The sequence below is a fragment of the Solea senegalensis genome, linkage group LG11, assembly GCF_019176455.1.
Source record: "Solea senegalensis isolate Sse05_10M linkage group LG11, IFAPA_SoseM_1, whole genome shotgun sequence".
Classification (NCBI taxonomy): Eukaryota; Metazoa; Chordata; class Actinopteri; order Pleuronectiformes; family Soleidae; genus Solea; species Solea senegalensis.
Window position 1 is genome coordinate 10,470,534 of NC_058031.1, and position 26,074 is coordinate 10,496,607.

The following is a 26,074-nucleotide window of genomic DNA, read 5'->3' on the forward strand; positions in this document are numbered from 1 at the left end:
TGCACTGGCTGTTCCCGAGGACACAAGTCCAGCTGTCTCAAGTGGTCAAGACACACCTAAACATACACACACACACACACACACCTACATTTACATGCATGTACCCACTCACATGTACACACAAACATATGCTCACACAGCCACTTTGCAAATACACCCATTGCCCCGCACACAAACACACTGGCAGTGTGTCCAGGAGTTTTGGCAGTTTTGCTTTTTGTGAGCTCCCCTCTTTTCGGGGAAAGGTCTGGCCTTTCACAGGCTTCCTAGTGTTTGCTTATACAATCTGCCAGGTTGTGCAAGTGTACCTGGGTGCCGATGTCTGAAAGCAGACTTTGTCAGTCAGCGTGACTAAATAATTCTGCCAAAGTTGTTGACAAGAGTGGTAAGGGATAGGGAGTGTAGCAGGGGGAGGTTATACAGGAATTTTATCTGCCTTCAATACATTTCCTCTGCTGTTTCATAGTGTGTGGCATGGGCTGGATCAGTTGGCACCTTCTTGGTTTCAGGAGGATATCTGGAATCGGTGGTGCAGTTGATATTAGTCGTAGGGTTCCAAGGTCCAGCATTTGGTCTTTATTTCTTGATTCTTGACTTTTTGTCTCTGGGTGGTTTAAAATGACATAACCCGAATTAACATTCTCAACTAGATTTTTATATACTTAACAACATTTAATAAAATGTAGAATCTTGTAATATCATACTCCAACAGACCGGGCCTTGCCTCCTTGCCAAAGAGAATTTAAAAACCATATAATTGGACTGTTTTCTTTTGCGGTTTACCGAGTATCCAGACTCGAGTCTCAAGTTTGCTTGTCTAACTTCAGATCTTTGGCATCTTTTGGTTAAAACACAAACCGTTCCACATGCAATGTTCCATGTCTATATTTGAATAGGTCTGTGTAACTAAATGCCGCCTTTACAGACAATTGACAGTTATGTTGTTTTCCTGTCATATGGGTGAAAGTTGAGTCTACATTGATCTGACGGCCTGCATTTGTCCTTTCTCTGTCATTTTGTGGGTGATGGGGCCTCTCGTGGGGGGGCAAGGCCTTAGACCTGCCTCCCTCAGAAGTGACTGATTGATAGGGAAGCAAAAAAAATAGGGTCATGGCAGCAGTACTCCTCAGAGCTTTATGCTTTTCCTCACTGCCCCAAAGGGAACCCTGATGATTGTTGTGGCCTGGTGCTATTGTTTATGCATGCAGTGATCTTTCATTGTCCTTCATGTCCTGCTAAACACGAAATAAGCATCAGTCATAAGTTTGTTGAAGTTCCCTGGTGGAAAGACCACAGTTTCATCATTAATCATGAGGAATTCAGCTTAAATGAGCTCCTCATAGGGTGGGTTGGTTGGTTTAAGTTAGGGCTACACAGTGAAGAATATTCATGTACTGACTAACTGTGATGAGTTACACAATCACACATGTTTGGGAGTGTTTGTTGTTGCCACACTGTGGCCTCTTCTTGTGTGTATTTATCCATTTTGTTAACATTTCGATGTCTGGCAGAACATGCTGCCACTGTTGGGGACTATGGAAGCTTCTGTTTGCTCATTACTCAAGCTGCTGCACTGTTTGTGTTTGCAAATGGTTACTTTGCCCCCTTTGGCCGTGCAGCCTGCAAACAACTGCCAGTAAAGTCACGTTTAAGAATTTCTAACTTTGTAATAATGCAGCATTTAAGTACGATGATACAGTATATATCATGGTTTGCACCTTGTTTGATTGAAAATGAGCAGTTGAATCTGGATTCAATTGAACCTGGTAATCTGCTGAACTTGATGTTTTTGTACTATAATCATTTTGACCAATATCTTAAGTTTACAGAGGTCTAGTCTCTCTATACACATGAAATGAAACATGTCTTTAAGTCTTGTTGTTCCACTGAAACCATCTTGTATTTTGGACAAGGAATTACACAAATGGACGAGTAATGGCAGTTTATGAAGGCAAACACAAAATCCTTCTTTATAAGCTAAGAATTAACACTTAAAGTATCTGGAATGTTTGAACCGTTCATTTTAAGAGGTAGAAATTGTGTTTCGTGGGAACCATGTAGAGAAACCGTCTCTTATCTGCCACAGGTAGGGGATAAGTGCATGTGTGGACTTGTTCCTAAACAGTGTGAGCACAAAGGCAGGAATGTCCTGGGAATTACCTCCTTTAAAAAAAAAAGGTCACACACTGCAATAGTCTGTTTACAATGATTGTTTAAGTTAATTCTGAGTTCAGTTACCTTTGCTTAATGTCAGCATTGAAGACAGGCTTTAATATACTGTAGTTGTTGGGTTTCTGGCGAGAAATGGGATGTGTCTTCATGGTAGTTGAAGGATAGGATTAAAGTGTAACTAAACCCCTTAATCACTTTATTCAGGTGAACGTCAGTGTGTATGGGTGTCTCGTAATGTTCCTTGTTGATGCAGCTGCAAATGGTCACAGTTTGGTGTTAAGTTTTGAAATGACACACATTTTGATAATAATCTGTTTACCTTTTGCTTCACACCACTTCTTGACATTTTTCAAAATCAGGCATTGGACAGAGTTAGCTGCAAAAGAGGAGGTTTAGTTTCACTTCAAGAGAGAAGTTTATGAAGTATTAATTCAACAACTGCACCCAGTATCTTTATCATTCAACATTATTCTGTTGCACCAGTCTGTCTGCCCCATGATAGGACTTCATACATTTCCTCTTGCTCCGATTGTGGATGGACGCCAAGACTAGTTCCTCTGTTTTTCTGTCCGTGTTGTCTCTCACATTTATTTTTGTCTCTTGTTTGGAAAGAATTCCTTTGCCACTTGTCTGTATGCAATACACTGAACTATCATCTTGAGACTATTCCCTCTTGAAAAACTAAGAGCCAAAGAGAATATATTTAGGTTGCATTGAGCTGGTCGCAACCCCAGACAATCTTCACATTTTAAAACATTAACATGGCATTCCATTTTTGGAAATGTGACATGTCTTTTTTTTTTTTTATAAATCAAACTGGGCCTTTTATACAAACTGCTTTTCTCTCACTCCTAAAACTGAAATTAAAAGTCGCCACCCATGCAACCTACTCGTATAAACAATGTTGATTGGGCTTGGTTACTATCATCGTTACCAGTCTTGTTTCCTACCTGTTGTGCTGAGAGGCTCGGCACAACAAGGTGCAATATCCTCACCCTGTGTAGAAGGAGCTGGGATCAATGGCTTTAACACGCTCGCTTTAAAGACTCAAGGCCTCCCCGTGTGTCACCGTGTGATTTGTTTGCTTCGTTCATTAACCCCTTGGTCAAACGTCTGACACGCTGCTGTTTCTCACTTGCTTTGAGCTGGGACTCTCTTAACCACTCCATATCCTCAAGCACTGGCTGTTCTACCTCTGTTTACTCTGCATGTGTTACCTCCGTTGCCTTTCCCTGCAAGCAAACATCTGCAGATGCACTTGATGGTTAGAGCAAGCAAAAGTTTAGCATTCCAAAGAACATCTTCTGAATGTTATGTGTGTGTGTGTGTGTGTGTGTGAATGTACCCAACTGTGGGGTTAGGGTACATTAACCTATTTTTATGATCTTTCTTTATACCAACAAGTCATACCTCAACCAAAACTATAAAATCTTGATTAATATATAAAAATGTTGTCCATTTCGACCACCTGTAGACAGAACCCTGGGTACTAAATGGAACAGAATGACCTTAAACAGAGGTGCATTTTGTGGGTATTTTAGCTCTGTTGCTGCCTGTGGTCTCTCACAGTCTGAGGCTTGGTGAATGGATTCGATTTGGGCCACAGTGTTTGCTGGGGGACTCTTCCTTTTAGTGGGGCCACAACAAAAGGGTCATTGTGGCCTAGAGTGCCAAAGGGTTTATATAATAAGCCCTTCACTGGTCCAGTCTCTGCTTCTCACAGCCTTACTATCACTGGTCACTGTATGCTTCGTGTGTCAGAGACCATTCCTCTTTTTTCTTTTTCATGGCCACCAATGTAAATGTCATTGTTTCTGCGAGCCTCTTTTCACATGTTTTGTCTTGTTATTTTAGAAGAATATTCCTCACCAAGTTCAGTCAATTGAGCTCTATAGATCAGCACAAGTGTGAGTGCTGAGATGTTGTGTGACAGTTTTGACACAATGCTTTTGCAGCTGTTGAGAAGTTTCAAAGTAGCTTGTGGTTTTTCCTCCCCCCCCCCCATTTTCTAAGGCTGCAGCATGGAGCTACAAGCTTGTCATATGTCATGCCAGCATCTTGATGCAGAGATGAAAGCGTTCAGAGTAGAAAGAGGAAGTGTGTGACATAGTGACAGTGAGTGACAGTGAGTGACAGTGACGTAAAGAGACAATTATTGAGAAAAAAGAGTGCTGATCAGTAGAACACCAGGTCCTCACACTGAGATTTTCCTCTTGGAGCTGTTGGGCAGCACTCACTCGGTGTGGGTCACTGGCCCGTTTCTTACCAAAGTTAATATTTTATGAACCTGCACTCAATCAGTATGCTTACATAACATTAAACAATGGTTGTGTTAGTCTGGACTTTTTAAATGCATGGTAACATTTCAACTGAAATTGTACTATATCAAATGTTCTTAAAGGCAGACTTAAAAGCCAGATTATGCGATAGGAAGTCGAATTTCAACTGCATGCTTACATTTAGTTGGTCTCCAGCCTGCACACGCTCCACGGTTCACACCCCCAGGCATTGACCCGTAAATAATAGAAGAACCCAGTACACAGCGAGACAAAATCCAGACCTATGAAGGAGACCTACTTTATGATCTGCCAGCTTATAAAATGTAACATTCTGAAGTTAAAGGGTGGTAGGAAGACACCAAATGATGGTCAAGATGCTCCCAACACACACACAAACACACGCACCCTATAGAAACCCTGATGGCCTTCTTTCATTTCCTGCCATAAAGACGTGTCCCGAGTTCCCCCAGAGGGCGGGAAACAAGAGGCCCCGTAACGCGTGTTCATTCAAATCACCCGTCTGTTACATGCATGTGCACCCACCCCTCTCTCTTTCTTACACACACAAAACACTTGGCTCTGTGAAAATGAACATAAACATTTGAAAGCTTATCTGTGCCACAACCTGATGGAGCAGAAACACATACTGAAACTCATTCCATTTAGTTTTTCTACCCCCTAAAATCAAATCTTGTGCGGTTCCCCTCTGCACGGTGAGTAATGTTCTCTGTGTCTTTGTTTTTCTCTGGTACAGAACGAGCACCAGACTGTGCCTCCAATGGCTGCCAGTTCCACTGCGCTGTGACTCACGACGGGCCTCAGTGCTACTGTAGAAACGGCTTTGAGGTTGCTGCAGATGGGAAGACGTGTAAAGGTGAGTGGGTAATTTGACACATGTAGCTTTAGAGTAATCTAATGATCGCTCTGACTTTTGGTGCACTAATGAAAAACTCTGTCTTTCAAACTACTCAAGGAAGAACATGTGCCAGTGCATGTTCCATGCTTTGGCAGTAACATCGTAGCACATGTAGCATCTACGGTACAATATCCCATATATTTTGTCGCTGACTGTTTTCTTTTGAAACACTGTGACCTTTTTCTGTAGATTTCAATGAGTGCAACGTGTACGGGACGTGTAGTCAGACTTGTACGAACACCGAGGGCTCCTACACCTGCAGCTGTGTAGAAGGCTACCTGCTGCAGCCAGACAACCGCTCTTGTAAAGCCAAAAACGGTGAGTACATTCACACATGCACACAAACACACACACATAGTGAACAAGGAGAACACTTCTAAACCCAGAAAGGATTAGAGCTGATTTGTTGGAAATGGCTCGCTGCTGTATAATCACACCTGCATAGTGTGACACGCCGCTTTTCTACAAGTTGGGTTACAAGTATGCAGAGTAATTCGTGTATCACCTCTCCTCCAAACTTTCCCCTCTTGTTCCTACCATGATTTTTTCTTTCCCGATTTCTCGCCGCCCTCAGAGCCAGTGGATCGTCTGCCTGTGCTGCTGATTGCGAACCTTCATGACATCCGCTGCACCTCGCTCAGTGGCACCACATCCTGGCTGCCCTCCATCGCCACAAAGCAGGCCATGGCCATGGACTTCATTTATGCCAAGGAGACCGTCTGCTGGATAGATGTGGGCGACACACCTGCTGCCACCCAGCTGAAGTGTGCCAACATCCCCGACCTCAAGACTGTCGCCAACATTCGGACCATTAACATCTCCCTCAGCCTGCACCGTGAGTAGAAGCTTCAGTAGAAGGTGAAACCCTGGCATCTAGTTGGACCCTCTATGACCTGGTGAAATTAGAGATCTGCTATGTCCGACACAAGAATCAAACCGAACAATGGTGAACTGTAGATCAATTAAAAAGACGATAATCTTGATAATAAATATTATAACAAATAATAATAATAATCAATAAAATATTGATTAACGAATAATCAATATTTAACGGAGGAGTTTGGTGTGTTTAGCAACAGCACTTCAGAACAGTGACTGTGTCAGATGGAGTCTGTGCTCCGGTCACGGAGGAAGTACTGAACGATGAATTCTGTGACCACGTCTTTTTTAATGAACTACATCTACTGATTTTGTACATCAAAATAACTTTCTTTACAAGTCACTAGTTTGTGTGGCAGCTTCATGCAGCCGTGCTATGATGACTCCGCCCACGTTGAGAAGGTACTATAGTAATGGAAAAGTAGCTAAACCGTAGCTGTGCCATGCCGTGCCGGGACTATTTTAGTGGGAAAGTGCCATCATAGTGAGACTCCAGACTGTGACAACATCCTTCCCTTTTGCAAGTGCGTCTGGAAGCTACAGTGGCGTTTTGCTTCTTTGAAAGTTTCCACTTCAAAACATGAAACCTTAATTAATGCATATAATAATATTCAATTTCTTACAACTTTGTGTCTTGATAATAGCTCTGTCATGATATTCTACAGCTTGTTAACCTACAGTTTTGTGCAGACAGAGCTCAGCAAACACCTGATACTGGAATTGGGAGCCACACAACGTTATAGTGAGAGTATTAAAATATACTACAAGCCCAACAGTTGGCTAAATGACCATTAGTGCAAATGTGTCACTCATTGACTCGAGCACTCACTCAGTCACAGACATTTGCAGATGGACCTAAACTAACAATGAGGAGAAATTGCATGTGTCTGCAACAGAAGGGAGTAAATATGTTGTTTCACATAGCTCAGCAATCATAGAACAGTGTTGTCAGGTCCGCCGAGGGCATGTCCGTTTAACAATAGACTGCCAGTGAATGAGAAATGATTGCCTTTTTTTTTATAAGAACACACAAACAGCACTCGTGTAATCAAGTCGAGCGGTCGGCTCGCCCCGCGCGAAATTTCTGCACACTTCACCCCGGCAATCAAATGGTCAACTTTGCATTTGTTAGCTCAGACGGATGCTAGATGTGAAGCAATAGAGCTTAGGCTGCTCAAACCAGCATAAAGTGCCAAGTAAAAACGCTGAGTCCTGCTTTATCTTTCAAGCAGGGGACACCCTGACACGCCACTAAATCATTCCATCGAGGCAAAGCGTGTAGCTGACATACAGCGGTATGACACAAAGAAAGCTGTCGCCATGACTTTGAAGTGTTACTTTGCATTTTTCTTCACAAGTAAACGGTAGACTACTGTGTAGCTTGATTTATGTTCATTTTCGTGTCCTCTTGAGTGATGCCTTTTAAATGTAATCAGCGTGACTAAGAGAAATTTAAAAAACTTTTCTCATGATAATCACTGCTAGTGACTAATGAAAAGCCATTTCTGGACAAATTCTCTTTATTATTATTTGAAATGATGCGGCCTTCCTTCCATTGGCAACAGCGCCATGATTTCAGAACTGTGCAACACATTAACATGCATTTCCAGTGTAGTAAAAATAAAGCTGCCGTCTTCTGCAGAAACTTTAAATCCGAAGAAACAGATGCAGATAAATGTCCTTCTCAGTCAGAGTTTAGCACGGGATTGTTTCACAGAATGGTTAATAATACTTGAGTAGAGTGAGTGATGGTTCAGCTCATTATCTCATCTAAAAACGCTTTGGTGATAAACGTGCAAACTGCACTTGAGTGCATTTGTATTTATGCTGTGAAGCACTTTGTGATTTTGATCTGTGAAAAGTGCTATAGAAATAGACTTTGCTTGCTTATGCGCATCGAAATTTTTTTTTATTTTATTCTTTTATGTAATCCAATCTCTTATATTCTTAATTACAGGAATTGCTGTGTACGTATTTTGTTTTCAGTCACTACTGACTAACTGATTACTCTGACCCAACCCTGATTTATAAGAAATATCTCACATCCCGTCGATAATTTCTCATCTCTATTCTCCCAGCAGCTGCCAGACACACACACGCACGCACACACATGCACAAACATGCAAACACACAAAGATTCACATACACAACATGTAAACACTCAAAAAGTCTGGCTCGTATAACACTGACATCTCTGATTAGAAACCTGACAAGGTTTGTTTTTATTCGCCTGGCTGCTACAGTCGTTACTCTCTAACAAGAGGGAGAAATCTAGACAAAATATAAACGCCAGGTTGTGAGTTTGTGCGTGTGCTCGTAAGAGGGTGCGTGTGGGGAAACGTTCCCTTGAGAATTAGCCCCAGGCCCTTGAACAGCAGACGTGAAGAAAACAACTGAAGATGTGTAGGGTGTGTGTGGACTTTTGTGGCTCACAAAGGACATGAGCCGAAGTGTAGTTCAGCAGCTCATATCCGCTTAAAATGAAGCTTGTGTATCTGCTGTCACTGCTGACACTTGGGGTTGAGCTGAGGTTAGGAGGCTCGGTGAACTCAAACGTCCTTAAATGGGGTTTTTTCCAGTTGACTGACTCACTCCACTCTGAATGAGTGTGCCACAAAGCCACCTCACCCTGATTGTGTTGCTCGCCTCTGTGTTTTTTTTCGTTTTGTTTTTTTTAAATTCTCCACTCTCTGTCAAGTGTTCTGAAGGGAGGATGAGGGCGAGGGCTGGAAGAGAGAGAGAGGGAGAGAGGAATCCTTATGAGGGCAGACTTAAGTAAAAGAGACAGAGGACTGATAAATGAGAGGGCGAGAGAGAAGGTAGTGATTTGCTGCACCTTGGAGATGTGTGTGTGTGTGTGTCTTTGTGTGCACGCGCTTGTACTTGTGTGCGAGTGGTCATGCAGATGGTATTTACATTCCTCCGTTAGGTTATGTCAGCCTGAAGAGACTCTACATTCCTCTGGCCGTCTCAGGTCCTGTCCAGTCAGGTTACTTTACACACAAACACACTCCTTGTGCACCCATTTACATCTGTGAGCTTATCGATTACTCCTCCTTCTGTCTGTTGTTGATGTTTCAATGGTAGAATTTGAGGGAAATTCGTACAACCAAAATGAGCTGTGAAGTTTTAGAATAAGGCAAGTTACACTTGCTCGTCACAATGATGGCGGAGGTGGTTTGCATTTCAAGTGAGGTGGCCCACAGTCACTTCAAACCACTCTGGGAACCTGGACTGTGCAGTCGGGACTGTTGGTGGGTTTTTGGCTCTGCCGAGTCACTCAGGGAGCAAACGGACAAACAGGCAAGAGGATCACGTTGCACTTTGGCAGTGACTCCACATTTTTCGGTGTTACATCAGTGAGGGCTTTCAGCTATGATAAGAGACCAAAATCCCTCCTTTTATTTATGTGTCTCTGCTGAGTCAAGACCGCTTATTTCATGTGTGGTTTCCTTTGGGGTCTTTTAGTTTAAAATTCTTTACACATGTGAATTTTATTTTTGCCTTTCCTTCTCTTGATGGGGGAACTTGGTCTTTCAGGAACATATATGTGATCATGTGCAGTCTGAGTCAGTTCTGTTTTGTTCTGATTTAAGTAGGATGGACAGATTGGACTTGGAGGGATGTTGATGTTGATTTTGTTACAGCGTTCACACAAACATTTTTAGCATATATCTTCTAGGAGACCAAGAGAGAACAGATAAGACGAAGATAAGATGAGGTTGAAGGATTTGGCCTACTCTGGTTGCTTGTGTGATTCCCTAAGGGCAGCAGAGTCTGCTCATCCTTTCCATCCTCTGAGCAGAACTATAACTAAAAAAAAAAACCTGGTATTTGACTCTTTTTCATTGCAAACAGTCAGAATGGATGTTTAAAACAATCTATTAAAGTGGCACCAGACTACTTTCATGTCCCTTGTTCCCGTTTGATCACTGGGTAAAGACGTTTTAGTATCAATGTCTGGTGTTTGGTCATCATAAGCAGGATAAATACTGGGTGAATGGTGTATTTGGTATAAAGACTAACACCGCTTCTGTGCGCTATAAATCAATTAGTATGCCGTGTTTATTGGGGCAGAATGTGTGTTCGCTGTTTCCACTCGGTTTGTGAAGCGTATGTGAGCTGGAAGGTGTGAAGGCAGGGTGTGAAAAGTGGTTGTGAGGGGCAAAGTAGTGGCGTTCAAAAAAGAGGGGCGGGTTCATTCGATTTCCCAGCAAACTTTCCAGTTTCCTGAATGAGCGAGGCTGTCAACAGACTGACTGGCTCTCTGGATAACAGGGTCCACAAGTAAGTGCATTGCACAAGCGACTTTCTGCTCGCTCTGTATGAGTCTGTGCAGCCTGGACTCCAGCTGGATTGCTTTAGAGGGGTAGAGGTTAATGGCTGATACCAGTGGGAGTATCACTATCCCTCCTAGCTGCATGACAGACTTCCCCCTTTTGTCAGTATCTGGGTACTGATGTTTATGAAAAAACCTGGACTGGTTTTTGTTCCCCTCCTCTCCTTGTTTTGACCATGTTTCATTTATTAGCTCATGTATTTATGGCTATCTCCTTTTTTGTTTTTTTCAGATTTGTCTGTCAATAAATTTCCAGATTGGAGTTGCACCAAAACACTGAAACAATGAATTTGGATGTAAATTTATTTCACCATCAGTACTTCATTTTTTCAGGCCCCTTCCATAATCCCATCCTCCAGAGTTTCACATTTTTTCCCTCCTCTGCTCTGCTTTTACAGCAACACTAAGCATAATGTAAATCCCATGTGGGGCAGGCCTTTTGAAGCACTGTTTGCATTTGGTATGTGGGGTAGAGGGTTTCTACATTGGGCCCAGATGTTTGTGTGCTCTCTTGTACCACTTGCCCTGGATCCGTTTTTGCACGCCATGGCTATCGTATTGGTTTTTATTTTTTTGATAATTAGCTCTAGGATAGGCCACTGACCTCTTCAGGGTGAATTTTAACTTCCCAGATAGTGAAAGTGTGACCCTGAAGAGGACAAGAGAAAGAAAATGAATGAATTTGTAATGATCAGGCAAAGCCTTGGGTTAGGCTGACATGTTATACCCCACATGTGTGCCTCTACATCAAATATATCCCCTGGAATAACTGGGGAAACACCTGTGGTCACTTTGATAGTGTGTGTATGAGTAGTGAGCTTGTGTGATATGCATGTGTGTATACAGTGCTCTGCTTTGAAAAGCAGCACGGCTGCAGCTGTTAAAACACAAGGCTGTATATGTATCTTCAAGCCCCCCCTTCAAGCGAGGTCTCCCTGTGGTCTGGGTCTTCTGCATCTAGTCTCGCACAGGACACAGTTCTCACGGAGAGGGAGAGAGAGAGAGAGAGGGAGAGAGAGAGAGAGAGAGGAGAGAGAGAACCGTTTCCCCTGCAAACTAAGCACTTATCTGAATCAAAGGTCTTCCTCTGCTGAGCTTCTTCTTTTACAGGTCGCCTTAGTAAGCAGCAGAGTGACTGAATTTGGAGTCACTTGGAGACATTGCAGTAATGTTTTTGCATCATTGCGGGCGATATTTACAGTATGTGTCAAGTGACTGTGCTGCCACAGCAGTTTCTCGAATTTAAAGAAGAACCAGAATAAGTGAGGAAACGGTGGACACGGGGCACAAGTGCACTGAAGTGTTACAAGTGTCATGAGAGTAATCTGGTTTTTGTTTGACAGTATTTAAGAATGTTTGCTGGACCCAACCCCTTTTCAATATATCATTTAACCTACTGAACTGTTTGTATAGAACATTTTTAATTTTAATTTTAATGCTAATCATCTCCCTTTATTTTTTAATGAGAGAAAAAAAAGACAAAAGCACAATATATACATATATATATGTATATATATATATATACATATATATATTCACGTCATATACACAGTGTTTTCCTTCTTTTTGTTTTTTTCTCCTTACTTCCTCCTACCTCCCCATACAGTGAGTTACAAACAGAAAAAGTCACTTCATCATTAGGATTGAGTTGAGTCCTCAACCATTTATTATTAGCACTGGGATTTTGATATTAGTTCATATGGAACCTAATCCTTCCTCAACACACTTAAAAACCTTTGTAAATCCAGTTTGAGTCTCCCTGCACATGGGATTACTGAGTTACCACTCAAGTCAAGTTACTGTTTATAGTAGCTATATATATATATATATATATATATATATATATATATATATATGAATGCAGAAGTCACTCCAAGCATTCTCTGAATTTTCTCCTGTACACTCTCTAGTCAAATTTCCAGATTATGTCCAAGTGAGTTCATGTGAGAATGTAGCAAGAGAATCTCTGGATGATCTGCAGCAAGCGATTTCCTGCCCCCTGCCTGAACTTGTCTCAACCAGACAATCTCCCTCTGCATTCATCATATATGAACGGTAAACTCTGGAGAATGTCTGACTCGAATCTCTGGACGTTATCCAGAGTTAACGTCTGAAAAGTGTTTATCGGGGACTATTTCTGTTTCCCTCCCCCAAAACACAGCTCACCTTACTTAATCAAAGGCAAGTGTCGTGAAGGACTGAAGCTCATTAATTCAGTTTTGTGTTTGAAGAGAGTGAAGAGAGTGGGTACTCTTGATGAGGGTCAGGAGGGTCATACCGTCCTAAAATTATGCCGTTTTTATCTTTGCTTATTTGACTCTACTTTCATGAAGTATTTTTTCTTTTTTAATAATTCTGCTCTCTCCTCTCCTCTGCATCTCTCAGATGTTGAGCAGATGGCTATCGACTGGTTGACCGGAAACTTCTACTTTGTGGATGATGTGGACGACCGGGTGTTTGTCTGCAACAAGAACGGCCAGACATGTGTGACCCTGCTGGACCAGGAGCTGTACAACCCTAAAGGCATTGCTTTGGACCCGGCGATGGGGTCTGTACTTCCCTTCAGCCCTTTGACCTGACACTACCCTCAATACTGTCTTAGCTAGAAGAAAATGCTGTCTTATGATCAGACAGCGTGCTGACTTAGCAGGCAGTCGCATTTGAAGCACTTCCTCCAGTCTGAAAGATGAACAAATACTGGTGTGCCACGTTAACACTCCACTGCTTCAGGTTCCTGAAACTGGCGTTCTGTTTTCAGATGCAGTTCCTTTTTTTGAAAGTACCACTTCAGTATTTTTATTGTCTTGGAAGCCATTTAAAATATTTTGTAGTGAGTAATAACATAGTGGTCACTTTTCTTTTTTCCCATATCTTCAGTAATTCAATTTTTATTGTCTGACTCCATCTTGACATTCTCTTCCTTCCTTTCCCCTTCTTGTGCTGCAGTAAAGTGTTCTTCACAGATTATGGGTCGACGCCGAGGGTGGAGCGCTGTGACATGGACGGCCAGAATCGCACTAAGCTGGTGGAGAGCAAGATTGTTTTCCCTCATGGTATCACCCTGGACCTGGTCAACCGGCTGGTGTACTGGGCTGATGCCTACCTGGACTACATTGAAGTGGTTGATTATGAGGGCAAAAACCGACACACCATCATCCAGGGCCTACTGGTGAGGTTTGAGGGATGGTTGGATTGATGTACACTAAAAAAAAACTACTTTTTTTTATTAATTTTATTTGAAAGGGTTTCATTTCACCAAACAGCAACAACCTGTTGTCCCTAGTGACTTCTTCCCTCTGAGAACATCTGTTTTCCAAATCGGCATCTTCACTGATTTAATCTCATGTTTGGAAGCTGCACTCTTTTCCAGTTGACTCTCATGTATCCAGACAAATAGAGTCCTCCTCTCCTGGGCACAGGTCCTTTTTATTATCTTGATTGATATTACTTGAGGAGTGTGTGATTTTCCTGGCCAATGCCTCTAAACATATTAGCCCGTTTCTCGTGAAGCTTGGCTCGCACTTATAGTGGAGTAATGATCTTAATGAAATCAGGACTGTGGAGGAGGAGGAGGTGATGATGGTGTGTGTCTTTGAGGGGTGGGGGGGAAGGTAACTTGATCTCTACCCATACATCTTTCTGACAGTAGAGGAGAGGTGCACAGAATAGGCCCTATGGGAAGTGGAGCCATCATGCTGCTCTGTTCGATCTTACTGTATTTATAAACACTGGCTTGTTATCACTGTCTGTGTTTGTCTGTCTTTTTTAACCGATAAATAGTTTCTTTGGAAAGATCCATTATTCCGAATTTCCTAGGCAGTGTTTATGATACTAACTGTGTACACAAATAATATCACTCCAGCTATCATGCTTTTACTAAAAAATATCAGGTCTTCAAGAGGCAATTTTAATTTTTTAATCTTTATCATCTCATTATATCTCAGATTAAGCACCTATACGGATTGACCGTCTTTGAGAACTATCTGTATGCTACAAACTCGGACGAAGGCAACCTCAACCCAAAGACGAGCGTGATCCGAGTGAACCGCTTCAACAGCTCCGACTTCCAGGTGGTGACTCGAGTAGACCGGGGGCCCGCGCTGCACGTGTACCACCAGAGGCGCCAACCTCAAGGTGCACACACTCAAGGATCCACAGCGCCAATCTCACCTTGCCCGCTGCTGACACAATGTCATCTCTCTCCATTTATATCATTGACCACAGTGTGATATGTTGTGTTTGACTGTTGTGTCGTAGTGCGCAGCCACGCGTGTGCCTTGGATCAGTTTGGGAAAGCCGGAGGTTGTTCTGACATCTGTCTGCTAAGCAACAGCCACAAGACTCGTACCTGCCGCTGTCGCTCTGGATTCAGCCTCGGCAGTGACGGCAAGTCCTGCAAGAGTGAGTATAGAGATTGAGGATGAAGCTGTCGTTGTCAAGCAATTGAGAAATGAAGTTACAACACTGCTGACAGACGTAATTACACTACTGAGAATGTTTTTCCCTTTTTTTTCCTGCTCTGCAGAACCAGACCATGAGTTGTTCTTGGTGTATGGTAAGGGTCGTCCCGGAATCATCAGGGGCATGGACATGAATGCTAAGGTACCCGATGAGTACATGATCCCCATCGAGAACTTGATGAACCCCCGAGCTCTGGATTTCCACGCTGCCAGTGAATTCATCTACTTCGCTGATGCCACCAGCTACATCATTGGGCGACAGAAGATCGATGGCACGGAGAGAGACACCATTCTGAAGGAAGGTAAGAATGAAATTATGGATATAATTCTCATTCTAAAGTAACTGAGTTGGTTTATTCCATATGGTTCTCTTCTCCCATCATCCTGAATTGGCCTGCTAATATTCCCTTTTCCACATTGGCTTCATTCTCTCTTTTTTATCTCAGGTATCCACACAGTGGAGGGGATAGCAGTAGACTGGATGGGAGGTAATCTCTATTGGACAGATGACGGGCCTAAGAAAACCATCAGTGTTGCCAGGCTGGAGAAAGCTTCACAGACCCGCAAGACTCTCATTGAGGGAAAGATGAGTCATCCTCGTGCCATTGTGGTCGACCCCCAGCATGGGTGAGGCACTGGAGTGGGAGGAGATTGCTATTTTGAAGGGTTTAAGTCTTTACACCACCTTTTTTTTTTTTGGCTGCAGCATCATCCACCAGTGGGATGATTTGAGTTTTTGTTACTTGCAGCTATGTGGGCTGCCTGCGCTGTACATGTTTTGTTGAACTCATTGGTTACATTGGTGTGTGTGGGAGCTGCAAAGTTTTCCAAGTACTTAGCTCTCTTTGCTTTTTTTTTTTGTAGGCTGCACCGTCACAGAGCATTAAAACCCTGAGTTTCATTTGATGTCTCAAGCTCTAACCAAACCGAAATGTCTGATCACGCATGCCCTCTGAATGCTGTGTCTTCTTGTCTCCCAGATGGATGTACTGGACCGATTGGGAGGAGGACCCCACAGAGAGCAACAGAGGGAAGATCAAGAAGGCCTGGATGGACGGTTCACATCACCAAGTTTTCCTGACCAGCAAAACAGTGCTGTGGCCAAACGGCTTGAGTCTGGACATTCCTCAGGGCATACTGTACTGGGTAGATGCCTACTATGACCGAATTGAGTTGGTTTACCTTAACACCACTGAGCGAAAGGTTGGTGATGATGATGCTACATTCCAAAAATTGTAGTCATAACTGTAATCAGTCCCAATTATTATTATTATTATTATTGTTGGTGTTATTTTCAGATCTAAACTCTCTACGTTTTCCTGAATAAACAGGTGGTGTATGAGGGGCAAGAGCTTAACCACGCCTTTGGTTTATGTCATTACAAACAATTCCTGTTTTGGAATGAGTATCGTGGAGGCAGCATCTATAAACTGGACCAGGTCACGAAGACAGTCACACTACTCCGCAATGAGAGGCCACCCATATTTGAGATTAGAGTGTATGATGCACACCAGCAGCAAGGTATTATGTCCCCCATTGTGGTTTGTAATGACCTCATAACAAATGTAATATAATGTTGATTAATGCTAATGAGTGCACTGTCTTCTTCGTGTCTTTTTGTGCGTAGGTTCCAATGCATGTCGAGTTAACAACGGTGGCTGTAGCAGCCTGTGCCTTGCTATCCCTGACAGCAGGTCCTGCGGCTGTGCTGACGACCAAATCTTGGATGCCGATAATGTCACCTGTAAAGGTACTTACCAGTAGAGCGGTTTCATAGTTGTGCTAAATTCATTACTCAGCAGGAGCAAAGGCTGTTAAATGTTTGTTTTTTTGTTATCCTTTATCTTTGCGAGACATCCTATGTGCTGTTTTCTAAATCTTGGAAAATGTTTGGAAGAAATAACTTTGAGAGAGGCTAAATCTGATCTAAGCACCAAAAAGGATTCGCTCTTGTCTCACTAAGCCATCTGTTTCTGCTTCTACCCCTGATCGCATCATCAGCCAACCCCTCCTACGTGCCTCCGCCCCAGTGCCAGCCCGGGGAGTTTGCCTGCAAGAACAACCGCTGCATCCAGGAGCGCTGGAAGTGTGATGGGGACAATGATTGTCTGGACAACAGCGATGAGGCCCCTGAGCTCTGCCGTAAGTGTGCCACGTCATCGTTGTCATTGGTTACACAGCAACACAGACATCAACAGCGTCTCTGTGTAAGGCGTTTTAGTTAATGAGAACTGACAGAAATGTAGTGTCCAAGAATGTTTCTTTCCGTGCTCTCTAATGTGTCTGTAATTTAGTTTTCGTCCAGCTTTCTCTTCGTAAGGCGATTGTGAGAAGCGGAGAGTCATATTTAACTTGGACGCTCTACTCTTTTTATAAACCTAATTCAAAGTGACACGCTAAAAGAGTAACAGTGTGTTATTTATCCAACACACAAAAACATTAGTGTAAGCCACTGTGCCAGATGTTTAAGTGTTTTCTACTCAGTATGTCGGTCTGTTTTCAGACCAGCACACGTGCCCAGCTGACCGATTCAAGTGCCAGAACAACCGCTGCATCCCCTTGCGCTGGCTCTGTGATGGCGACAATGACTGCGGCAACGATGAAGATGAATCCAATACCACCTGCTCTGGTAACAGTAATGTTTTCACACACACACCTCAGTGACATTTTATAATGAATTATTATATACAATTATATATAATTGTATATAATAAATTGCCTGTATTATATACAATATATAATTGTATATAATACAGGCAATTTAAGTGTTTCTTTCAAATATGGTTGGAGGGTTGGAGGGAATTTATTTCACTGTCACTGTGGTTCGTTAGGCTAATATTTTCCCAGAATGCACTGGTAAATACACAGTAAAAACGGTGGAGAACACAGTATTAATATGGTGCAACAGACTTTCTGTATTGGTTTGTGTTTATTTGTCCAACTGATGCCAACATTGTTCATTTTCTGCTTCAATTACAACGGGCTGAAATGCAGTCTCAGATAAATTCTAGCAAATTACAAATGGTCCTTGACTCAATTAAGATTAAGATTAAGTGAATATGTTTGGGTTATTATTAATCACTTTGTAGCAATTGGAAATTGGAAATGTGTAAGTGTTGAGTCAGGGATATTGCAAAAAGAAGAAAGGACATTTTCTTCTTTCTTTTTTCTTTACTGCAGTTAAGTTTGAAATGTTGTTTCCCCGCCAGCTCGTACATGCCCCCCCAACCAGTATCCCTGTGCCAGTGGACGCTGCATCCCCATCTCCTGGACGTGTGACCTGGACGACGACTGTGGAGACCGCTCGGACGAACCAGACTCCTGTGGTGAGTCTTTACTAGTACAGGATAGATGGGATAAATTATTTTCAGTCTGTCATATTTGTACTGTCACACAAAGACATTAACACATTTAATTACACAATACAACTAGACATATTACGATTGACCACACGGAACAGTCACAGTAAAGAGGGAGAAGTCATTTAGCTGAATACTAGTTTTAAAGGTACCTCACCCTTCCCTTCCAGGTGATTGTACACTTTAAAGTTAAGTCTGGTTATTGTACCTTCAGTATATACCTAATAAAAATAATTTCAATTGTTTACTGCACTGTTGCCTGTGCTCGGTGGTAAGATGACAAACGACCACTCCTCTCTTCCCAGCCTACCCAACCTGCTTCCCTCTGACACAGTTCACGTGTGCCAACGGCCGATGCATCAACATCAACTGGCGCTGTGACAATGGTGAGACGTCGTAGCCCGTCGCTTTCCATGAGGCTGCACTTTTGAGCAACAACAACAGCAGGGGCTAATGAACATCTTTGTGTGTCTCCTCGTGTACAGACAACGACTGCGGAGACAACAGTGACGAAGCGGGGTGCAGCCATTCCTGCTCCAGTGTCCAGTTCAAATGTAACAGTGGTCGCTGCATTCCAGAATACTGGACCTGTGATGGCGACAATGACTGTGGGGACTACAGTGACGAGACACATGCCAACTGTACCAACCAGGGTAGGCAACAATACAGTGTATTCCAGACTGTACTGACACTGCGATTCATTCATTTTGTTGTGGCTTTGTCTCCTCTGCCTCAATGTTTCTTAAAAAAGGGTTTAGTGGCTCTGCTTCGTCGAGCTCTCATCACAACATGGACATTGTTTACTTGATACTTGGCAGTTGTGAACAGCTTGTCACTGGGACGACAGTGTCTTCCTCCTCCCAGTCCTGTTTTCTCTCCTCTGCAAGCCCCTGCCTGCTCCTGCCTTCCACTTATCACTGACAACAAGCCCTCTCCGTTTCACTGTTCAGGATGTGATTATGCTCTGTGGTTAGATAACAATTAAACTCTTTTTAAAGCCACACATGTTTTGACTCCGCTACAGGATGCATGTACTTACATGTTCAGAGTTAGGTCAATATGTGTGGCCGTTTTTTTTTTCCACCCTCAATCTTATAGAATATAACCATTTGATATCAAAATTGTATGGTATGACAATCCTGTCAGCGTTTGCTGTGCAGTGCAAATATATGTTTTATATAAATAATGACTAGATATTAAATAATACTAATCTTTTTGAAGGAATCTGATGTGTACTGAGCAGGATTCAAGTTTATGAGACAACAGAAATGTGTAATAAGCTCTATGTTGTTGCATAATGCTGACGATTAAATAATGTCAGAAATCACTCGGATGAATCGCCCATACACAATTATCATTCCTCCTCAAAGTTTAAAATTAACTGATGCCGTTGTTAGGCTGCTTTGATCTTTGCCTTTATTTGGTTAACCACTCTTTGTGACAATGACTTTGACATGGTCACAGCACAGTATCTGTCTGCAGCTGCCGCTGTGCTTTCAAGCATACATACTTATCCACTGTATAAGTTGTTGTGTTATATATAGTGTTTGGTCTTTGCAGAACTGTAGCCAACTGCTGTCAAATCACAGCATGCAGAACACGGCGCAGTCTGACCTGTTGGTCTAATAAGCAATCTGTGCTTTTAAGTGTCTGTGTTGTGCGTGCGTGTGTGTGTGTGTGTGTGTGTGTTTCTCGGGCCTTCTGTCTGGAAGTCATTAGCTGAAATAAAAAGCAATCCTATCACCTCCCCCTTCTGTATATTGTGTTCTGTGCTGAAAGGTCTCGAGCCCATTTCCTGCTATCGCTGTGCCAAGCACTGACCTTTGCCATGAGGGGATGTCATTGTGCCACCTCGTCACTGGTGCCTTTAAACTGCCTCTAACATCAGTCAGTGAGCTTTGTGTGTCATTGTTGTTTAACTTGGCTCAGTGTCAGGTCGTTAACCAACCTCCCCAGTGTACCTACACATTAATTAATGCCTAGAATGGCCTATTCTCTTCCCTGTCCATTTTTAGCCAAGCGCGTGTCTGGTCTGCATTAGTGTTGCCTCCTGGTTGAGATTCCAGTGTGGTTATTTTTTCATTATGATATTTTATTGCTTCTTTAAAAGTATCCATCCACAAACACATTTTTCTCTGTGTCTTTTTCTTCCCTTGCAGCGACTCGTCCTCCAGGCGGTTGCCATGTCGATGAGTTCCAGTGTCGGATGGACGGCCTGTGCATCCCCATGCGTTGGCGGTGTGATGGTGATACAGACTGCATGGACCTGAGTGATGAGAATAACTGTGAGGGTGTCACCCACATGTGTGACCCTGCGGTCAAGTTCAGCTGCAGAGACTCTGGTAAGGATTCTTTTAGCAGCTTCACATAGCAGACGATGGTTAAAACCACTTTTAAACTTACTGTTTTTAGTAAATTTTCTGAATCTGTCATGCCAGAAAGTGGCAAATGGAAACTTATCTGCATGTGCGTCATGTAGTAGCTGCTCCCTGTGGCTAGTTTTATTAGTCACAGGAAAGTTATTACCACTTTTCATTTTAAATTGGTACATCCTTCATCCATTTTGGACTCTTCAGAGCAGTTAGTTGCATGGATGTCAGCATTGTCACAGATGTTTAATGACACACAGATTTGCATTCAGTTCAACAAAAGTAGATTTTTCCATGCTGAGCAAATGTACTGATTGGTAATTTAATCAAAAAAGAGTTTACTGTTGTTTACCACACCCGTCTTAAATCTTAAACCAACCCAATTAGGAGCCTAATACTTTGTGATCTTGTCAGCTCGCTGCATTAGCAAGGCCTGGGTGTGCGATGGTGACAGTGACTGTGAGGACAACTCGGACGAGGACAACTGTGAGCCGCTGGAGTGCAAGTTGTCTCACCACATGTGCGCTACCAATGATTCCATCTGTCTGCCCGCTGAGAAGCTGTGTGATGGCACCGACGATTGTCCGGACGGATCTGATGAAAAACTGTGTGGTAAAGTATTATTTACAAATCCAAACATTCCTGGTTATTTGATCCTGTGATTTTCAGAGCACCATAAACACTACACACACCTCATAGCTGTCCCGTCTTGGACGGACGCCAACTCTTTCCTGTCATTGTCTTGCATGCAGATTTGTGTGCACTGGACAATGGTGGTTGCAGTCACAACTGCAGCATCATCCCTGGGGAGGGTTTCATGTGCTCTTGTCCCCTGGGTATGGAACTGGGATCGGACAACAAGACCTGCCAGATTCAGAGCTTCTGTGCCAAACACCTCAAGTGCAGCCAGAAGTGCGAGCAAGAGAAATCCAGCGTTAAGTGCTCCTGCTACGAGGGCTGGGAGCTGGAGGCTGACATGGAGAGCTGCAAAAGCACTGGTGAGGAAAGACTTTGACTTTTTATCATCAGATGTTTTCTCTTATCTCTGAACTGAAGAGTTGACCTGATTTTGCTTTGTTTAAGAAACTTTACAACACCGACTTTACTATGAATATACCGAATGAATGTATCATGGTGTTTAAGTTTTTTCTTCTCCCTCCAGCTATGCAGCTTTTGACAGGTGTTGATCCAAGACCAGCATGAGATCTTTTTGAATCTGGACCTTCAGATGTATTTGTGAAGCAGAGACACATACTTATACTTTTCTGGGTTTTATTTCTTTGCCGTCAGATCCCTTCAAGCCTTTCATCATATTCTCCAACCGTCATGAGATCAGAAGGATTGATCTTCACAAGGGGGAGTTCAGTGTGTTGGTACCAGGCCTGAGGAACACCATCGCCTTGGACTTCCACCTCAACCAGAGCACACTGTACTGGACTGATGTCGTGGAGGACAAAATCTACCGTGGGAAACTGTCTGATAATGGAGGTGAGGCAGCCATTTAGTTTTTAGGTCAAATTGACATTGTAATTAGCTTTTCATTTTTCAACGTCAGCCCTTTTATCAGAAATTAACTTCCAATGAGAAAGTACACTCTGTATGTTCTCAGAGTCAAAAGAGTCTGTGGTCAGCAGTGGTGGTCTGTGACCCTGAATAAATCTCCCTGGTCAATGTTAGCCTTTTCTGCTCTAAAACCCCAGGTCTCCTTGCCAATCAAGATTGTGTTCCCAGCACAGCACTTAGAGGGCACACAGACGGCTTTGTCTCTTCCCATTTATCTCAGCACTCGCTGTGCGTGACTGCAGCCATTACAATGATGTAGCGTAGGAAGCACAACATGCTGTAGTGCCAGTTCTCAGGTCTCCGACTCCACCATTAAAATGGGGGTTCTCAGCGAGACACTGTGAGTAACTCATGCATCAGCTCATGCTGCTTGTTATTGAAGCAAGTGCAACATCTTTCAAAGTTACTGGCAAACACTTGGTAGTGCCAACTGTTTAATAAAGATGCTCCTACCCACACCATTCACGCAGAAAGGCTGTCAAGCTCCCACATTCCTTGAAGCAAACTGAATCCCTCCCCCTCTAATTAGTATTGGAAGGACTTGTGAAGAAACTTTCTGATCGGCCAGAGATGATCGCACATGTTGGGTTTTGCACTTAGTTTACATGAGAGCCAGGGGTTTCTGGGAAGTAATAAAAAAGAGAGACTTTTTTCTGAAAAGAAGGGCAGTGGGGTGCTGGTCTAAGTCACTACAGACACAGCAGTAGTGCATGTTGTTCTTTGGCAGATTTGGTAAGAATAAAGATTATATTAAATCTTTTTTAAATCACTGTTTGTCAGGGATTTATTTACAATTTTGAGTCGCATAAACCAGAAAATGTTACATGAGCCAAGCTACTAAATTAAATTAGGGTGAATTAAAGTTGCTCCTTTTCCTCTTAAAAGATCATTTAATCCAAATGCTATTAAATGTGTAAAAAAAAAATAATAATCTTGAGTCTGTGTCAGCCCTGACCAGTTTCGAGGTGGTTATCCAGTATGGATTGGCTACTCCAGAAGGCCTGGCTGTGGACTGGATAGCAGGAAACATCTACTGGGTCGAGAGTAAACTGGACCAAATAGAAGTGGCCAAACTGGATGGGACCATGAGAACCACTCTGCTGGCTGGGGAGGTGGAACACCCCCGGGCTATTGCCCTGGACCCTCGTGATGGGTAAGTGCCACACACCAGTGGGATTTTAAAGTCATAAGCATCCTTGACATGTACTATATCTGTCATATGTAATGTGCTGTGAGGAAACCGTCGTCGCAATGATTGTTTTTTCCTCCCTATTGGCAGTATTCTCTTTTGGACCGACTGGGATGCCAGTCTGCCCAGGATTGAAGCAGCATCTATGAGTGGTGAAGGCAGACGCACCATCCACAGGGAAACGGGCAGCGGCGGGTGGCCCAACGGACTCACTGTGGATTACATGGAAAGACGCATTGTCTGGATTGATGCGAGGTACCATTTTAATCCAGCCTAAGTGTTTTCTTTGCACTGTAGCCACCCACTCATTCACTGCATCACAGATGTTGTTTTCTTTCTAATTTGTTGTGATTATGCAATGTTGTTAATCCGCCCAGTAACATGAACAACATGCATGCATACGGCACTTCAGCTTGTGAACATATTACGTCTGTTATGCAACGCAAACACAACTGTCTTCAATACTCTTCCAGGTCAGATGCCATCTACTCTGCTATGTATGACGGCTCTGGGCTGATCGAAGTGCTGCGTGGTCATGAATACTTGTCCCATCCCTTTGCGGTCACCATGTATGGAGGCGAGGTCTACTGGACAGACTGGATGACAAACACTTTGGCCAAAGCCAACAAATGGACGGGGCATAACGTGACTGTAGTCCAGCGCACCAACACGCAGCCATTTGACCTGCAGGTCTATCACCCATCCAGGCAACCTGAGGGTAGGTTGAAATTCAGTTCTTATTTGGTTGTGATATGTTTAAGTGCAACGATGTCATTTATACAAACAGTAGCATAGATAGTTTTTACTGAGAGCAATTTTAATCATAGCATAATAATGATGACAATACTAGTACTGCTACTAATAATAGCCTCACAACTGTATCTGGATCCTGCAGCTCAGGGGGTGACCTGCTAGATAAGGACAGAGACAAAGAACTTATATAGGTACACCTGTCAAACCTCATTAAGGCAAATATCTTAACAGCCAATGGAATGGCAATAACGCAATCCATTTAGGCATTAAATTGTGATAAGGTCACAGTTCATTGCTGACATGTTGACTTGCTGCTACTATTGTGCAAAGACAGTTGACCTTTCAGAGCTGTGAGACGTGTTGTGTCTTCACTCTGGGAGGAATCTGGACTCCTCCTGCTTCCTCATTCATCGTGGCATTTCCTACTGGCTGCACAGAACCTTGTATAAAACCCTATTTCTGAGGGAAACCTCCCCAACAGTGTTTGAGCGTCCTGCTATTTTCGAGTGTTCATGTCACATGTAAGTTTTCATCCTTGATGTTAAGTAGCCACTGGATGAAGGATCCTGGGGGGGGTGGTTTGCAGAGAAGCACTAAAGTCTTGAAATTGGAGTAACAGCAAGAGCAACATCCGAGAATTGCTAATTGACAGCTGCAACCAAAGGCCATGACAGGGATGAGACAACAAGCTGTGTTGACAAGTCAAAGTCTGTCAGCGCTCTCGTTCTCCTTATTGATGAAGAAGTCCCTCACACTCTGGGAAATGACAAAATAACTCTCGACTATGATGCAGCTCACATTTAGAATTATTGGATTAGTCTGACACTAAAATAAACACTCATATCAACTTCAAGCGACAAAATAGAGATACTTCTCTCTGTCTCACTTTCACTTTAATCATCTTTTTCTGTTTTAGCTCCCAACCCATGTGCCACCAGAGACGGCAAAGGCCCGTGCTCCCACCTTTGTCTCATCAACTTTAACCAGACCTTCTCCTGTGCCTGCCCACACCTCATGAAACTGCAGGCTGACAAACGAACCTGCAAAGGTAAGAAAAGATACTTTGCCACATGAACTCACAAGTGTACACACATGCAGACGTTTTACTTTAAAACTGCAGTGTAGCACGTACACACAATGTTGTGACATCATTCCTGTCATCAAGGAGCAGGCTTTTGTGTGCAGGAATAATTTCTCCCAGCTCAGGGTTCTGCTACTGTGCGTTCATTTAATGTGAGGGCTGTATCGAGTGGAGTGCTGAAGTCTTCTTTTTTTATTGCTGTATGATTTCATGAGTGGGTTTCGTTATTGTTTTGTGGTATAACTGGGAATTTATGAGCATGTCTGCACATGCTCTCCATCTGAGTGTCTGTCTAAATGTTTAGCATTCACCAGAACGGTCTTCGACAGTGTAGATGTAAAGATAATTGGGTTAGAGGGTGTCTGATGCATTCCCTATTTACAAGGGAATTTTCAGGGAAACGAGCCTTGTCAGCTGATTTAGCAGATATTTTTTTCCTCCGACATGATTACTTCTTCTTGAGTTTCATTTGTCTTGATTGAGAGGGAGTTAACCGTTATCTTCTCATCCCATCTCTCACGATCAAGCCCCAACAAAGGAAACATGCTTATGTTACTTTGACTCTCTTCATGTCTTGGGATCCACCTGGTTCCCTTTCATTGTGTTGTCAGTGCATTAAGAACACCTTTACTAAACCTTAAATCCCAGTGGGCTTTAGAAAAGGGATGTTCTACTCAGTCAAGTCTTTCTGCCTCAAGTCAGTCCCTTCTATTTT

At 43.0% G+C, this 26,074-nt stretch overlaps 1 protein-coding gene across 1 annotated transcript in view; it reads left to right on the forward strand.

Moving 5' to 3' along the window:
* Positions 1-26,074, forward strand: part of LOC122777495 (low-density lipoprotein receptor-related protein 1-like) — a 57,884-nt gene that overhangs the window by 22,388 nt on the left and 9,422 nt on the right. The window contains exons 4-28 of the mRNA XM_044038786.1: positions 5,206-5,325; positions 5,557-5,685; positions 5,942-6,202; positions 12,971-13,133; positions 13,532-13,754; positions 14,530-14,719; positions 14,843-14,986; positions 15,111-15,347; positions 15,492-15,672; positions 16,026-16,248; positions 16,377-16,566; positions 16,673-16,795; positions 17,047-17,187; positions 17,549-17,674; positions 18,255-18,371; positions 18,710-18,790; positions 18,890-19,057; positions 20,564-20,746; positions 21,188-21,385; positions 21,526-21,771; positions 22,064-22,261; positions 23,285-23,489; positions 23,616-23,780; positions 23,999-24,243; positions 25,195-25,326. Of these exons, the coding sequence (XP_043894721.1) occupies positions 5,206-5,325; positions 5,557-5,685; positions 5,942-6,202; positions 12,971-13,133; positions 13,532-13,754; positions 14,530-14,719; positions 14,843-14,986; positions 15,111-15,347; positions 15,492-15,672; positions 16,026-16,248; positions 16,377-16,566; positions 16,673-16,795; positions 17,047-17,187; positions 17,549-17,674; positions 18,255-18,371; positions 18,710-18,790; positions 18,890-19,057; positions 20,564-20,746; positions 21,188-21,385; positions 21,526-21,771; positions 22,064-22,261; positions 23,285-23,489; positions 23,616-23,780; positions 23,999-24,243; positions 25,195-25,326 (4,389 nt within the window). The remainder of the gene's footprint in view (positions 1-5,205; positions 5,326-5,556; positions 5,686-5,941; positions 6,203-12,970; positions 13,134-13,531; positions 13,755-14,529; positions 14,720-14,842; positions 14,987-15,110; positions 15,348-15,491; positions 15,673-16,025; positions 16,249-16,376; positions 16,567-16,672; positions 16,796-17,046; positions 17,188-17,548; positions 17,675-18,254; positions 18,372-18,709; positions 18,791-18,889; positions 19,058-20,563; positions 20,747-21,187; positions 21,386-21,525; positions 21,772-22,063; positions 22,262-23,284; positions 23,490-23,615; positions 23,781-23,998; positions 24,244-25,194; positions 25,327-26,074) is intronic.